This window comes from Plutella xylostella, chromosome 19 (assembly GCF_932276165.1).
Source record: "Plutella xylostella chromosome 19, ilPluXylo3.1, whole genome shotgun sequence".
NCBI classification, from domain to species: Eukaryota; Metazoa; Arthropoda; class Insecta; order Lepidoptera; family Plutellidae; genus Plutella; species Plutella xylostella.
Genome location: NC_063999.1, coordinates 3,103,777 through 3,119,444, shown reverse-complemented (window position 1 = coordinate 3,119,444; position 15,668 = coordinate 3,103,777). Strand labels below are relative to the sequence as shown.

At 38.8% G+C, this 15,668-nt stretch overlaps 2 protein-coding genes and 1 long non-coding RNA gene across 3 annotated transcripts; all 3 read left to right on the top strand.

Annotated features, from left to right (window-relative positions):
• The first annotated feature begins 670 nt into the window (after window positions 1-670).
• Window positions 671-5,438, top strand: LOC105389251 (putative uncharacterized protein DDB_G0286901). Its single transcript, XM_011560342.3, has 3 exons — window positions 671-979; window positions 1,334-2,538; window positions 3,940-5,438. Exons 1-3 carry the CDS (start codon window positions 745-747, stop codon window positions 5,293-5,295), a joined length of 2,796 nt encoding a protein of 931 aa, XP_011558644.3. The 5' UTR covers window positions 671-744; the 3' UTR covers window positions 5,296-5,438.
• Window positions 5,439-12,477: 7,039 nt separating this feature from the next.
• Window positions 12,478-13,371, top strand: LOC125489997. Its single transcript, XM_048627907.1, has 2 exons — window positions 12,478-13,058; window positions 13,238-13,371. The coding sequence occupies exons 1-2, from the start codon at window positions 12,767-12,769 to the stop codon at window positions 13,369-13,371; spliced, it is 426 nt and encodes a 141-aa protein (XP_048483864.1). The 5' UTR covers window positions 12,478-12,766.
• A 360-nt stretch (window positions 13,372-13,731) lies between these two features.
• On the top strand, window positions 13,732-15,630 carry LOC125489950. The gene is made up of 4 exons (XR_007267358.1): window positions 13,732-13,828; window positions 14,806-14,937; window positions 15,304-15,359; window positions 15,453-15,630. It is a non-coding gene; the product is annotated as an uncharacterized LOC125489950 (long non-coding RNA).
• The last annotated feature ends 38 nt before the right edge of the window (window positions 15,631-15,668 follow it).

Here is a 15,668-nt window from a genome sequence, read left to right as displayed (position 1 = left end):
ATGGTGGGTTATTTTGATAGTATTGATGAAAATCACTGTCGCTTTCATTCGGTTGATAACGTTCCACCGTGAGAGATATTCGTGATGTTTTGTCCCCCGATTGCCGTCATCATCAGAAAAACGCAGTGGGAACTGTCAAGTACTGAATACTGTATGCGGCTTGCAACATTGATATTGAACAAAAATGCGTCAGTGAAACCGACGTATGGGAACGCCGGGGCGATGTGTTGAGGCAAGAATAGGCCTAGAAAACTGATAATTGATATAAATATTATGTAAGTGATAAGGTCATATAGGTACAGGTTTTGTTTTGTTTAGTATGAAATTTATGGTGAATTACTTATACATATTTGGTTTAGTAGGTATGTATGAATTTGATATTGTTCCATTACGGAGTTACCATTTACCAACAAATAATCTGTAATTAAGTAAGTACTTATAGATAGAAATCATAAGATTCCCAAAAAAATTACAATGATTTAATTATCACCGAAATGATTAAATACAAAGGTTTATTTTACTTTCACATCATTTCACATAGTATCTTTTACTTCTTTCTCTACGTCTGCTAACTGATGATCCACGTACTTGTATTTTATTCATCCCAGGATCACTAATTGGGATGTGTTGCATATCCTTCCTCTTCTTCATCCAACGATAAGTTATTACCAAAACCATATTCTAGCTTGGTTGTGTTTTATTTTATTGCGTGTGTTATATTTTTATTGTATCATTCGGCTACTTATGCTCCTATCTATAACTGATTGCAATATGCTCTCCTCAGTGCTCCTAGTGGCGGCTTCATGCGCGGCGCAGCGCGGCAGCCGGCAGGGCGGCTGGGCGGGCGGGCGCCAAGGCGGGCGGGCGGCGCGTGGCGACTGGGACATCCGCCTCGCGGTGCCGGGGCAGCCCGGCGGGGACTACCCCACGCACGGGGGCATTCCCAAGACCTCCTTCACGTGTGCCGGGAAATCTCCAGGTAAGGCTTAAAACAATTAACTAATTGGTAAAGTTCAAAACAATGTGGATCCACAATCATTATGCCCAATTAAGGGTTAATGTTCATAATCTTTGTCCTGAAGTTACAAGTTGCTCCATCCATTGAGTATGTATTCTCCCTATCTATGCAAATAATAACGTGAATTCGTACATATTTTTATAACGAACAATTATCTATTGTACGCAATAAGAATAGAATTCCATATCTCGGCGCGGTACAATCGGGTCCGCAACAAAGGACTTTTCTCAATAGAGGCGATATAAAGGCCAGTAATTAGGCAGGTTATCTGATTGTATGAAGTAATAAATCAAACTTTTTACATGTTCGTTACAGGTTATTACGCAGACATTGAGACGGACTGCCAGGCGTTCAGGGTCTGCACCGCCGGAGCTACATTTGGGTTTCAATCCTTCCTCTGTCCAAACGGAACCTTGTTCAACCAAGCCGTAGTGGTCTGTGATTGGTGGATGAACGTCAAGTGTGAGAACACTCAACAGCATATCGACGACAGCAACCAGAAGTTCAGCAATCTGAGAGTTGGCACCCAGTTCATGCACGACATTCAGAAGATGCTGACTCATCCTATGAGGAACCCATACGACCAAAACCTGATGAAAGGCAACTTGATCGTGATGCAAGAGTACCGGCCGCCGGCAGGACAGCTCTTCCCAATGTCATCGCTCACTTTTGGCTCGAAGAATCGTCCGGAAAATGTCTACGTTCCTAGTGCCAAATTAGTACAACAAAGTTTTGACAACGCCATATCAGCATCAACTGTGAGCCCCCTTTACAGTGCTCCTGCAAATAGACTCCAAGCTCCGAGAGGAAATGAATTGTTCCAGAAACAACAGCAATATGTACAAAGCCATCGACACAATAATGGTCACTACGTTCAACCAAACAGCATTCAAAGCGGGAAATACGTTCAACCTAGTTTAGCACAAAGCGGTAAATATGTTGAAGCTAATCATCAAGAAAATAGCCAAAAATACAACCAGCAGACGTATGCGCAAAACAATCAGTACCAAAATCATAATTATGATCAGCCATCTGGAAACCTTCATAAAAATTCACAGTCCAGTAGACTTACACAACAACAGAACGCTCATTTCACAAATAATGCTCTAAGACAACAACAAGAACAACAACAACAAATACTTCAACAGCAACAACAGCTCATACAGCAACAGCAACAACAACAACTTCAACAGTTACAACAACAGCAACAACAATTGCAGCAGCAACAGCAACGGTTGATTCAACAAAACCTTAATTATAATCAAGGAAATCTAAGATACAATCAAGCTCAGGCAAACATTCAACAAAATGAATTAGAAAACCAAAGAGGACAAGTGAAACAGACCGCACAGTACACCGACAACTCACACTCCAACAACGAGAAACAGAAGACTCAATACGATGTTGAATACACCAAACAACAATACACCGTGAATCAAGATAAACAAAACACATTCAACGCATCACCGTACTCTAATCAAATAAATGGAAAGGTGTCTGATGAGGCCAAACAAAACTTGGTAAGTACATTCGCACCCGCTACCGTCATAGCGAAAACTCTCACTTTTAACAGAATAATACAAGAACCTAAGCCAGGTAGCCCTAAGTCGCGGATAACCATTAAATCTTGGATAGTAAAGCCATCCAAATCTGCTAAGCTGACGGCTGGCACTACTCCTTACACTTACGATAAGCCTACGAACCCCCCACCTGCTGAAAAACTTATAGTGCAGCCAACTGGCTATTACTACAGCAGGCCTACAACTCAGGCTCAAAAAATTGTATCTACTCCCGAACCCTACTATTATAACCCTCCAAAGGTCACAACGCCCTCAGAAAAAATAGTGTCGCAACCCGGTTATACGTATAGCAAACCGACCCAACCAGCCAAACTAGTGACTCAGCCGGAAGGTTATTCGTATCAGAGACCCACTCAGGCGGCCAAGCAAGTCAGCCAGGTCGACGGCTACGTGTATAACAAACCTACCGTTGCCGCTAAACAAATTACTGTAATCCCTCCGACGCAGCCTTCTAGACAATACTTGACTCCCTCCCCGTCTCCACCCCCCACTGTAGCGTCACGTCTGTACTTAGCACCGACCACGTTTAAACCTATAGCAAGGTTCTATCTCCCGGCGGCCGCGCCGTCTGAGCCTTCCAGGCAATACTTGAACCCTAATGCCGAAACCACCGCCAACTTCCAAAGTGCTAAGCTTCAAGCCTCTCCTACTTCACCCACTCCTGTAGTTGTGTCCCCCACTGACGACAAACCTTCATTCTCGCTTATAAAACACTCAAGATTTAATGCTATTCGTAATAACTTAACATTTACTGATATTTTAACGAAAGAAAAACTTGATATCACTGTTAACGATATAGTTAAAGACACTCGTAATATTCTCGGGACGGCTCAGCCTCAACAATTTGGTCAACTTCGAAATGAAGAATCTGGTGACACTACAGAGGACGATTATCGTGAGGAAAACTATATAACGTCAGTCGACTCTTTCACTGAAAGCGGTGAAAACCTCAGTCCCGCGACTCCAACTGTCCAAACTAACGTTAAAAGTTCTCGTCTAATTGTTCCACCAGCAGCAGACTTAGAACCTCCCGTAGTGACCGTGGAGCAGACCAACCAAAACACAAATAGACTAGCCAATTTACCATTCTTCAAAGAACCACCCATTGCCCCTAACACAATAGAAAGGACCGTATCATTGAAAATATCAATCCCAGAAAAAACAGCCGCTTATCTTTTTAAAAATACAAACGAAAGCGACTATGATAAACTAGAAATTTTAAATACTGGAAGTAGTAATTATCTCGTACTAACAAACAAAGTAGCTAATAGTCCCGCACCGAACTTTATACCCATAGGCAAACTAATATTTGATAAAAACAACAACTTTTCTAATTCACAGGCATTGGTATTTTCATTCCTCACTGACTCCATCAATCAAGCCAGAGAATACAAAAACATTGCAGAACAGAACCTACTACAATCACATACGCCCTTCCAAAACATCAACAATGAAGAATTGGCCAAAATCACAAATGAAGTGGCACAACTCACTTCTGCACAATTTACTGCCAACAACAACAACAACTTCAACTACCAGCAACAAGCCAACATCGCCTCTACCGCCCAGAACATAAACTCGAACAACCAATTAGGGGTTTCAGCGAAATACACAAACAACATTCCTCAACACCAAGTTCAACAGCAAACTAATTTACAATCAAATTCAGTCTCACAACAAAACCTCCAATCAGGTCAGTTCCAAACAACACGCTTTCAAGGCGGCCAGCAGGACTCACTGAGCGCTAATCTACAAATTAATAACGGTAATAATCAGTTGTATAGCGGGCAACTTTACCAAGTGCCGGTACCAGACGTATCTAGTCTGTATAACGGGCTAGGCTCAGGGAAACTTATCGCGCAGAACAATAACCGTCAGCAACACACCGAGGCTGCAGACTTGCACCAAGGCGGGGGGGGCAACGACATCGTGAAACAATTGCAATCCAGCGGCGAAGTCGAAATTGTCCAATCACAATCTGTGCCCTACCAAGCACCGGCCAAACTCCAAGCCGCCCCGCAGACATTCAACAGCCAAGAGGACACTCAGTCGATACTTGGAAACTTCGCAAGCGGCAACGGAATATCCGCGCAGTTGAGCGACAAGATAGTCGGGACAATACCGCACCCTTCAGAAGAAAATAAACTCGTCACATACAAAAAGGACCAGTCATACTACGTCTACACAAAGCTAGACGATTTCCACAATAACGGGCTCGGCCGCAATACTCAGGCGAATAATGGCGTCATTCAGGGGAACAATGGCGGGCAAAGTGCGAAGCTTACACAGAGCAGTAACGCTGACAACGTGGTGTCGTTCCAGCTGATCCCGTCGGTGGGCTACCAGCTGGAGGACGAGCGCGAACAGCAGAGACTGCTGAACGCGTTCAACATCGACGAGTTCACGGGCAGCCCGCGAGTGCAGAATCAAGAAGTGCAGGGTCAGAACGGGAACATACTGACGAGCAACGTGGAGTATTCGGTAGAGCATCCTGTGTCGCAGGGGCAGTACAACCGGCCGAGCACCCTGTACGCGGGGCCGTCGTCCTACTCCGCGCCCCAGGCCTCGGTGGGGCGGCTGGAGCAGCGCGCCCCCGCCGCCGCCCCCGCCAAGATTGAGCAGCTCGAGGACAACACTAACAGCAATAGTGGCTACTCGAACGGCACCCCTAGTAGATCTTTCACATTTAGAAAATAAAATCGTAATCAATAATTAAATTATCTAATTAGGAAACTTAATTTAAAACTATGTTAATGCCAGTAGATGTAAGAACTTAGTATATTTTTTATGTTTTACTGAGATTCTAATTTGTAAATAATTTATCGTAGCATTTAACTAATGTACTGACAATGTATTGTATGTAAGTAACTATACGAATAATTAAATAAAAATAAAATGAATCGTATGATGATTGATGACAGGTTTATCATCGCCACTACCTCACCTACATCCTACATTGCACGAATCGAATATGGAACATTTAGGGGGTGTGGAGTTGTTGAACGTATGCACTGAGAAGGGAGTCTATCCAGAGTGCGCCGGATCTAAGTATTAGAAATATTAGGTACATTAGTGGTACTCACAGTTGGTCACTCGAGGGGGTGGAGCTTTAGCATAGATACTTTAATACTAACTACCTTACTAGACTTCTGGCTCCTTTCGTAGGTAGTAGTAGGTACCATACCACATACCATAGTACTCAAGGTGGTTCAATAAATTATTGTACTAGGTAGATACAGAATACCCCAAGTGAGTGTATGTATCCAACAAACTAATGTTAGGTACCTAGCATGAACTGAAAATTATAAAATCAAAAAAAAATGCAAAGGAATGCAAAAACTAAAACTACGTCTATACATAATTACCTTATTTCATGATAGTTTCAGCTAGAGGCGCCACTTTGTTCGTATGATATTTTTCTTATTTTAGCGCCATCTACTGAAAATCTCAATAATTAAATTAATCAAAAACATAATTCATTTTACACGATGAAACCGTATTTTAAGTAATGCAGTAAACCACAAAGTACGTCAATTTTAAGATAGATGGCGGTTTAACGCAATAATGAAGTGGTAATGGACAAGGTGAAACTTCTGCTACCGAACAATAGATGGCGCTGTTATACATTTTGTATTATAAAAACGTAAAATAAAAGATAAGTGTCTGAAGTTTCCATGGAAGTAATTCCATGGAACTTTCTGAAACTTCTATAATAATTGCAAAATAATAACTAAAGCGAGTGGCAATAGAAGATTATCTGTCAGCTTATTAAAAATAACGAGTATACTAGCGCCATCTATGATTTAGTTCCTTTTCTTCATGAGCTGTCAAATAATAATCTTATTAATGAACCTTGTTATTTGTGCACAAGTTCTAAACCAAAGAGTACTATTTTACAACGGGAGTGAGCACACCATGTTCTAAACCGGTCACACTGCAAAATCTTTTTGTTACAATGGAACATAAAAGAGTAGAGAATAATTGAGGGCGTTGCAATCTAAGAAAGTGGCCACACTATTATAGTATAGAAAACGGACAAAAGTATCACGATACTTTAGCAGAAAAAATCAAAACGAGAAATGTTTCAAATATTTACTAATTATAAAATGCGACTTTTTGGGGAGGTTTATGTTAAGAGAAGAAATTAGTAGGGGAGAGGGGGGCAGTCTTGAATGAATTTCATTAAATCAAATCAACTGTAACTTTTATTTCATTGTGTATTTCATAATGTTTTTTTGCACTGAAACATGTGTTGGTTATCCCATTATGTAATTACTATAGGAGAAAAGTGATAGTATCACACATCGATATTTTATTACAGTTTTTTCTTGCTCAGGAAAAAGTTCAAATGTGCCCCGGCAATTCTTCTAAAACTGTGTTTACCGATTTTCCTGCAACAAATTATTTAATTGGTCAGAAAAGCAGTGACTTGCAAATTATTATGTCTGGAGAATTTATACCGACTCTTACACTGAGTTGCAGAAAGGATCTTTAAGTTAATGTCGGCATTAAATGTATTGTTGCCTTGCTTTGACAGTATACGGACAGAAAGAGACAGACATAGATTTAATGTCCACATTAGCTTAAAGTCCCTTGCTGCAACTCGGCATTACATATTCTTACACATATTTTTACAATAGGTACTCTACACGGAGAGACCGACACACATAGACACCTACAGCTGTAAAACTTATCGATACCCTTTTTGAGTCGGGGGTTAGTAAAAAAGTATCTAGACCTGATGTTTTGACAACATTAGCATCCAGACCCTGATGTCATGTAACGTTTGACACTAGTATTTTCTAACCTCTATAAGAATAACAAATACACATTGAAAGGCATTCTATTACATCAAAATAGTACTTTTTTACAAGAAATATAAGCAATGTATGTTAATGGTTAGAAATTAAGTACCTACTCACCAGTATAGAACGCTGCTCTTTCATAAACATCGTATATATTGACTAATACTTCTCCAGCCTCATTCTCCGCCAAACATCGTAGGTAAACGCTGTAAATCATCTGTCTAGCTTCGCTGCGAATGGTTTTATTCATTTTCACTTCGTGAACAAACTCAACAATCCACAAAACTCCAAAATTAAGCAAAATTCGATTTGTTTATACAGGAACAGGGCGAGTTTGACATTCAAACCATAGAAACAGACCACAAATCACAAGTTTTTTTTTATTGCCAGGTTTAAATCTGTTTAGTTCCAAAAACATTAATCTCTACTCTTTTGTGTTCAGCTGTACTTACAGCAATAATACGCAGTATTTATAAGTATCATACCTACCTATTTGAATAAAATCTAACATGAAGTGATATTAAAAATCGCGGCCTACAGCTAGGAGCTAGGTGTACATTAATTATTTATAGTTATTTTTTGCAGGGTTTGGCCAATCTAACTAAATATTCATCAGTAGGTACTTATTGCAATAAAAAAAACATTTCAGAGATATCCTACACTGTTATTAGTAATCTTACGGAATTCTGACAGTTATCAATTTTAGACAAATCAGAGATCACAAACCTTTTTGGGCTGGCTTTTTCAATACGAGTCTGGACATCTGAGACTATAATATATTTTTTTTAGTCCCTGTATCCATTTTATTAAGTGCAGCGCTTCAAATTAAAAGGGGATTTACCTACGGTGAGAAATAATTACCGTACCTACCTAAATATATTACAAACAGTGAAAAATACAATTAAAGATAATCTCAATTATCTTATATAATTATCGCTGTCGTAGAAAATATATCTAAAAACAACTAGTAATTATTTTTGAAACGGTAGCCGCGCCGATGTCAGGGCGATGTTGCGTTCGTATTCGAATATAGAGGTAAAAAAAAGAGATGTCGCTCTATAAAATTGTATTGTGTGCACTGACTGGCTTGCGTGTCGTCACAGCAAACTGTGCGTCTAAAATGTGCGGTGGAGGTACCAAATTAGCGATACAGGTGAAATTGTGTCAGCGACTCATCGCTGGGAGTAAGACAGCAGAACACGTTTACCCCATCGGTCATCGGTTCTTCGACAGATGTGACCAGCCCATTGCCACTTAAGCTTACTAACTCGGTGAGCTATGTCGGTGACTTTAGTTACTTTAGTGACTTTACTTTAAAAATAATAGTGACAATCGGATCAATCGTTTCGGAGATATGCGTGGACAAACATACATACCAACAAGCATATAAACGTACATAGGTACATAAACATTTATAAAATTTTGAATATTTGTTTATTAGCCCTAATACTCGTATATTGTCATATGTCAATATGGTGCAGTTCCAATAATCTTACATACATACCGAACATATTATATGTACTTACCGAATAGACAATCTTTTTTTGAAATTGATTAAAAAGGTTTATTATCCCTGAATTTAGTAGGAAGTGATGCCATGCTAAAGAATAAAATAAAGCAATTAAAATTAATTCGATACATGGGTCGTGAGTCGTGATCCTACTTCATATTATAAATGCGAAAGTTTGTAAGTGTATATGTGTATGAATGTATGTATGTATGTGTGTATGTTTGTTATTTCTTCACGTCAAAACGGCTGAACCGATTTTAATGAAATTTGGAATGAAGTTAGCTGACACCCTGGATTAACACATATGTTACTTTTTATCGCGGAATTCCCACGGGAAAACTTATTAAGGCGAAGCGAAGCTCGCGGGAACAGCTATTATATTGAAATATTTGTTATTTTTGTATTAGTTTACTTGAGCAAGTAAATATTTAGATTTATTTTTTTGTATAAAAATATTAAGAAAAAATTATTGCCCAGAAATGGATCGCAATTTTTCATTTTTTCGGTAAAGAACTTTTTTAGTAGCATCACTTATAAAATGTCAGAATTCTTTCCAATTAAAAATCAGAGAGTAGGTTTATTATCCAATACAATATGTAAAGTCCGCTTGCTACCTTGATTTGTATTTGGTGTCAGTCAGATGATGCAAGGATGCAAGGAACGTAACATGTTATTATCTATGGTTAAAAAGTCAATTTTAGGATCACACAGCATCACATGAATTTTCCTTTAATTTTCATTATTGTAAACTGTAATGACTGGATTTTTAATAAGGAGCTTTAAAGAAGTAAGTTAACCTGCCCCTCCCCTGTAACTACTTTGTATTAATAGCGACGGAATATATGGAGTAAGTATCTTCATAATACCTACCTACATTGCCTATATTATCTACGAGTAACTCATCTATCTACATAGGCGTGGATACTGTTTCAGTTTATTATTTCACCAAGTACCTTTCTAAAAACCATAGGTATATTAACAAAGTCATATGCCTATCCCACTTTCTAAAAAGTTCTGATTGGTGTGAAATGAAATATAACCTGACATAAATGTGCTTCTTCACGCTTCCTTCCGTGAATGGCTTATTCTCTCCAACGCCTCCCTGCCATTTCGTTCTTCAGTAGGGTTTGGTTTCATTTATCCCATTTTTGAAATCGCGGTACCGTACCTAATACCGGATGCAGATTATATGCCAATATTGACTTGGATTTTTTGATGCATAGTATCCTCGAAGTTTCACTACAATACAAATCGATACCTCTACTGTAGTAGATAACATAATATGATGTAGGTAGGTATATCTATACAGTATATTTTTATTATAACCATCTGTTTTATAGCGTAGCCACCATGAATGATGGTAATAATCCAGAAATGGATGAGGATCGGCAATCCGCGAAAGTTGAGGAAAAGCAAACAACTGAGTCACCTGAAGAAAAACGAACATCTAAAGAAGTTTTAGAGGTAAAGGTTTCTACTACTAGTACAGGCAAACGAAAGTCCGGTACAGACGATAGAAAAGAAAGAAAAAGTGGTTCGGTTGTGAAGGAAAAAATATCAGCTGAACAGTTACCAAAACAAAAGTCTAATACGTCTATAGAACAAACAAAATCTGCAGCTGTTGTCAAAGAAAAACGCAAATCAGTTGGAATTGAGAAGCATGCATCCGACACTGGCACTGACAAACGAATATCTACTGCAGTTAAAGAAAAGAAAATCTCTGTTACTGAAACTCTCAAAACATACCCAGACCCAGACTTAGATGTTGAAGATAAGCCGAAACTTGCAGATATGGAGAAAAGTAAATCTTCTGTGGGTGATATAAAGCGCTCTTCAATGAAGATATCAGAAATAAATAGATTGAAATCGGGCGAGTATGAAAAAGAGGGAGATGAGAGATCAAAGCCAACTTTGGAATTTCGAACTTCAGCACTTGATATCGAAAAAGATAATCGACACACAAGCATGGATCGACAAGAAGGGTCTGAATCAGAAACCGATTCTACTTATGTACCTTCAATAGATTTCGATACAGATCCTCGGGTTCAGTGGATCAAGAAATCAATACTAAATTATATGGGACTCGAAGATGAAGAACTTTTCTATAGTATGTTGGAAGAAAAAGGCGCAAAACAGAATCTTGAAGATCTACTAACAGCCACCATTCCCCCTACAGAAACTTCAGCAAAAAATAGAGTCATGTATGTCTCTAAAATCACGATAGAAGAGCACATTGAGGTTGAAGAAGAAGTAGTAGAGTGGAGTAAGTGTTTCTTATATTGCTTAGCCAAGTCCATTATTGATACCATCAGAAAAATATTGATAAAATAAATACTCATCTCTAGGAATAATACCTCCACCTCCACCTCCGAAGAAGAAGAAGAAGAAGAAGAAGAAAGGTAAAGGCAAAGGTAGGAAGGGCTCGCCCAATAAAGACTCACCCAAGAAAACGTCAAAGAAAGGGGCTGTGGGAGGGAAAGGAAAGAAAAAAGGCAAAGGGAAACCTGGTAAGCAAATAGGACTCAATTTATACTACGAATTTATAGGTTTTTCCAGTTCATAGTGTTTAGATTCAGCTGGAAATTATAGGTAATAATAATAAAATAGTAGGTATTGAGTAGGTATCAATATAAAAAAGTTACCATCGAGACTTTTAGGGTGGATCATGGTCATTCAATCCTCCCTTAGTCGTTATTACGGTAATAAGCGTGATATTTTTTTTTTAATAAGGGGTGATTTACGATTTTGTTGGTGGTGGGCATTTTCCCTTTGGTAACAATACATTTTAACTTAAGATATCTACTACAAAACTATTAAAATAAGTTTCAGAAACGGAAACTGATGCAACCACTGGAGATGAGACTGACGCTGCGGCTACAGATGCAACCACTGACGGAGAAGATGGAGATGGTATGAATGGTCGCTTAGTCTGAATTACCTACATTCCTACGCATTATTATTAGCTAGGTACATCAGTGTAAGTATACTATTTATTCTTCCTTCGTAGCATTTTTTATAGCAGAAGATCTTAACTACAACTACGTACAACTACTTTGTACCTAGCGCTAGGGACGAGTACATAACGTTTTACATTCGATAAAATATCACAATAATGCAATGCATTTCTTCATATTTAATCGTTATAGGAAATTAAAATAAATAAACTTCCATTGGTCATTGAAACAATGAAAATGAAACCTATCACTGCAACCAATACCGAATACCTAGCAAACTTGGAAATAGAGCCATTTTGACTCCGAATCGTATGGCAACCCCAAAACGGAGTATAGACTCTACCGTTTTCCGTTTCCGGATTAATACTTCCGCTTTGTACTATAACTATAATATTAATAAGACACTTTAAAATATAGTTTAATTCATATAAATAGTAAATAGAAATTATGATTTATTTATAGACTTCTACAATACTAATGTTTCTGACCTATGAAATAAGAAAAAAAAGTACGCACCTGACGAAAAAGTGCGCCAAATACCTACGTAGACCTGTCAAACAGATTGTTGATGTTGCTGTGAAACGAAATACCTACTTGAAGAAGGGAAAAACGCCGTGCTTTGTTGTTGTTAACTTCTAATAGGACTTGATGATTAGATCAATACGGGGTAGCCCGCAATACGCCTTTATTCTTCTTCTATACGATAAGTTTTACCCAGTGAACATTTTGTGTGCCGTAGTGGAAAGTGAAGTTTTTTCTGCTTTTCCAAGCAAAAAGTGAAGTGGATTTTTCTTTTGATAAACTTTCAAAGTAGTGAACTATTGAAACGTAGTTTATTTACACACTATGCCATTGACTTTAGAACTCTAGTCTATACTTTCCTTTTCTAAACGTACGTAATGTCGTCATTCAATGAAAACGAAACTTACGAGAGCGACTCGGTCGAACTCGACTTTCGCAAAGACCCTCGAGTCCAATGGATCAAGAAGTCCATCCTCAACTACATCGGGATGGAAGACGAAGATCTCTTCTACAGCATGCTTGAGCAACATGACACCAAGAGGAAGCTGACGGGTTTCCTCACAGCTGACATACCGCCCACTCAACTGTCTCCAGAAAACAGAGTGTTTTACGTCTCCAAGATAATTGTAGACAAACTAGTTCATGTAGAGAAAGAATTTGTTGAATGGAGTGAGTATAACTTTTGTATAAGTAAGTAATAAATTGTGATAAACCAAATATGCATTTTAATGAAATAATTTTACTTAATGTATAATATCTAAAGGATATTTTTTAAATTAAAATTAAAAAAATAAAATTTAAGTATACCTACTTAATCAATATAAATAATTGTATCATTATTTGTGTAGGAATCATTGAGCCTCCTCCACCGCCGCCGGCTCCAGCCAGCAAGAAGAAGAAAGGAAAGAAAGAAAAGGAAGCTGACCCAGCGGCCATCGACAAAAAGATAAAGAGTGGTAAAGGAAAGAAGAAAGGTAAGTAATGAAACAACAAATAAGTTCTATCAGACCTTTGTTCAGAAGCGCTTTGAACTTACCTATTGTGTATTTTTGTACTTCATCATCATTAGCCAATAAACATCCACTTTTGGACATAAGCCTCTCTCATTAAGAAGGCAGCACAATACCATACACTAACAATACCATCTGTCCTTACCACTACTGGGCTCGTCCTGCCTGAGATCTTTCTTTCAAGCCAGTGGTTGAATGTCTACATAATTATATGTTCTATTCACTACCTTATTTATAGTATTTTATAAAGTAGTATGTTTAGCTGCACTACTCTACACCTAAACCATTGGACTTAAAATTAATAAGTGGTTTGTGACTATAATAAGGTACAAAAAGTGTTGTACCTGAAAGACTGAAAAAGTAATCTACATTTTGTAAAATTTGTTGCAGAAATTGAAGAAGCAGCCGATGCAACTGCTGTTGTTGACCGTGAGTGACTTCTTATTATGTGCATTTTACATTTACATTGCAGTAAAGTATGTCATGATTAAAAGCCAAATGGAATGATAGCTATACATATATTCAGTATTTTTGTTTCTGTAATAATTTTACTAGTTACATATTAGAGGCTCTACCTACAAAGCTGTGCAGAAGGCACCAATGGTCCTAAATAAGGATTTGAAAAGGCTTCACAGGATACCTGCTGAAAAAACTTTATATCTATTGTATACAGCTTGGATTTTGCATGTTACAATTTTGTTTGCCTTGTAGTTACAAAGTTATTCTTTCATGGTGACATACAGTTGCTATGAAGATGCTTTCCTTAAACCCTTGCTATTAATTTCTTAGCAACCAAATATACATAGATACTGGTGTAATTATGTTGCCTACTGTACAAAGTGTACAGAGGGTGGCACAGAAAGGTTGATGTAGGTATAGATATTTTTGTCAATTTGTCCAATTTACACAAGTAGTCCCCAATTCCCATAGTTGTTCAATAATGGGTAGTTTACTTATGAGCTAAAGTCACTTCACTCTTCACAATATCCACACCAGGTGGCGCTCCTGTAGATTTTATCCTTTTCAAGTTTTCAATCCTAATACCCTATTATATCTACAAGGTACTTTAGTAGTTAAGCAGGTACAGGAAGGTCACTATAGTTTTCAAAAAAATAATAGAGCATCAGTGCTCCAAAACTTAGTTTTTTTCCAAGCTTAGCTTTAGAGTGCTGTGCTAACTACAACTCCACCTCCTTGTATTAATCATACTGATTGCATGACAACTCTCCTTCTTTTGTTTTTCGTGAGCTATCCTCATCCCCACTTTCTCTCTCTCCTTCAGAAACTGGTACTTATTAACAGTTCTCTGCCTTTTGTTTTTCGTGAGCTATCCATCATATGTGAGTTAGGGATCACTGGACCTGGTGATGATAATCCTCACCCCTAGTTTTTTCTCTCTCCATCAGAGACTGGTGACATAGAGACGGCGGCGGAGGTGGTGGACTCGGCGGAGGCGCGGCGGCTCGAGCTGCGGCTGGACGAGGCGGCGGGGGGGGACCGCGGCGAGCAGCTGGCGGACCCCTACTACTTCCCGCCACGTTAGTGTTATACATAGACTTATGCCTAGTTTCACCACAGTCTGTTAGATCATTAACACATCTGTTACATTGTAAGTGTAATCTTTGAATAAAAAATCCATATTTAATTCTTGACAGATGTGTCGAAAGTCAACAAGTAATCCCTTGTTATAAAGTAACAAGGATGTAATGATCTAACAGAGTATGGAGAAACTATAGTGCTTAGAGTGTGTTTGTGCATACAATGTGGCGCCTCTAGCGGAAAAACTCTTGAAACTTATCTTTAGGCTAAGCACTGCGGCTGATGTGATAAAGCTTTAAAGAGTCGTATTGATGCGAATTAAATTGATCAATATTAATATTTCTACGTCTCTACATACATTTCAGCTCCCGAAGACCTCGATCCTGATGTGGACGGAACCTTGGAGTTTTACACCGTCATTGTAAGTGCCCTTTGAACACACTATCAATCATTACCCTTCTTTCACTTACACATAAACTTCTGCAACTAACACTTATATTCAAACCATTTCCAGAAAGCCGTGCCCAAGATAATCCAGTACCCGAAACTTATACCCTTATTTGGAGCTCTAACCCCTGACCTCATCCAGCGCGGGCGGCGCTACATCGTGGTGTGTCGCCTGTCGCGGGGCGCGCCGGGGGGTGAGGCAGGGGCAGGGGGCGAGGGGGGCAGGGCCACCATGCTGCAGATGCCCGATCACTTCGTAGTCGCGTCCATCACTGGGAGCGCG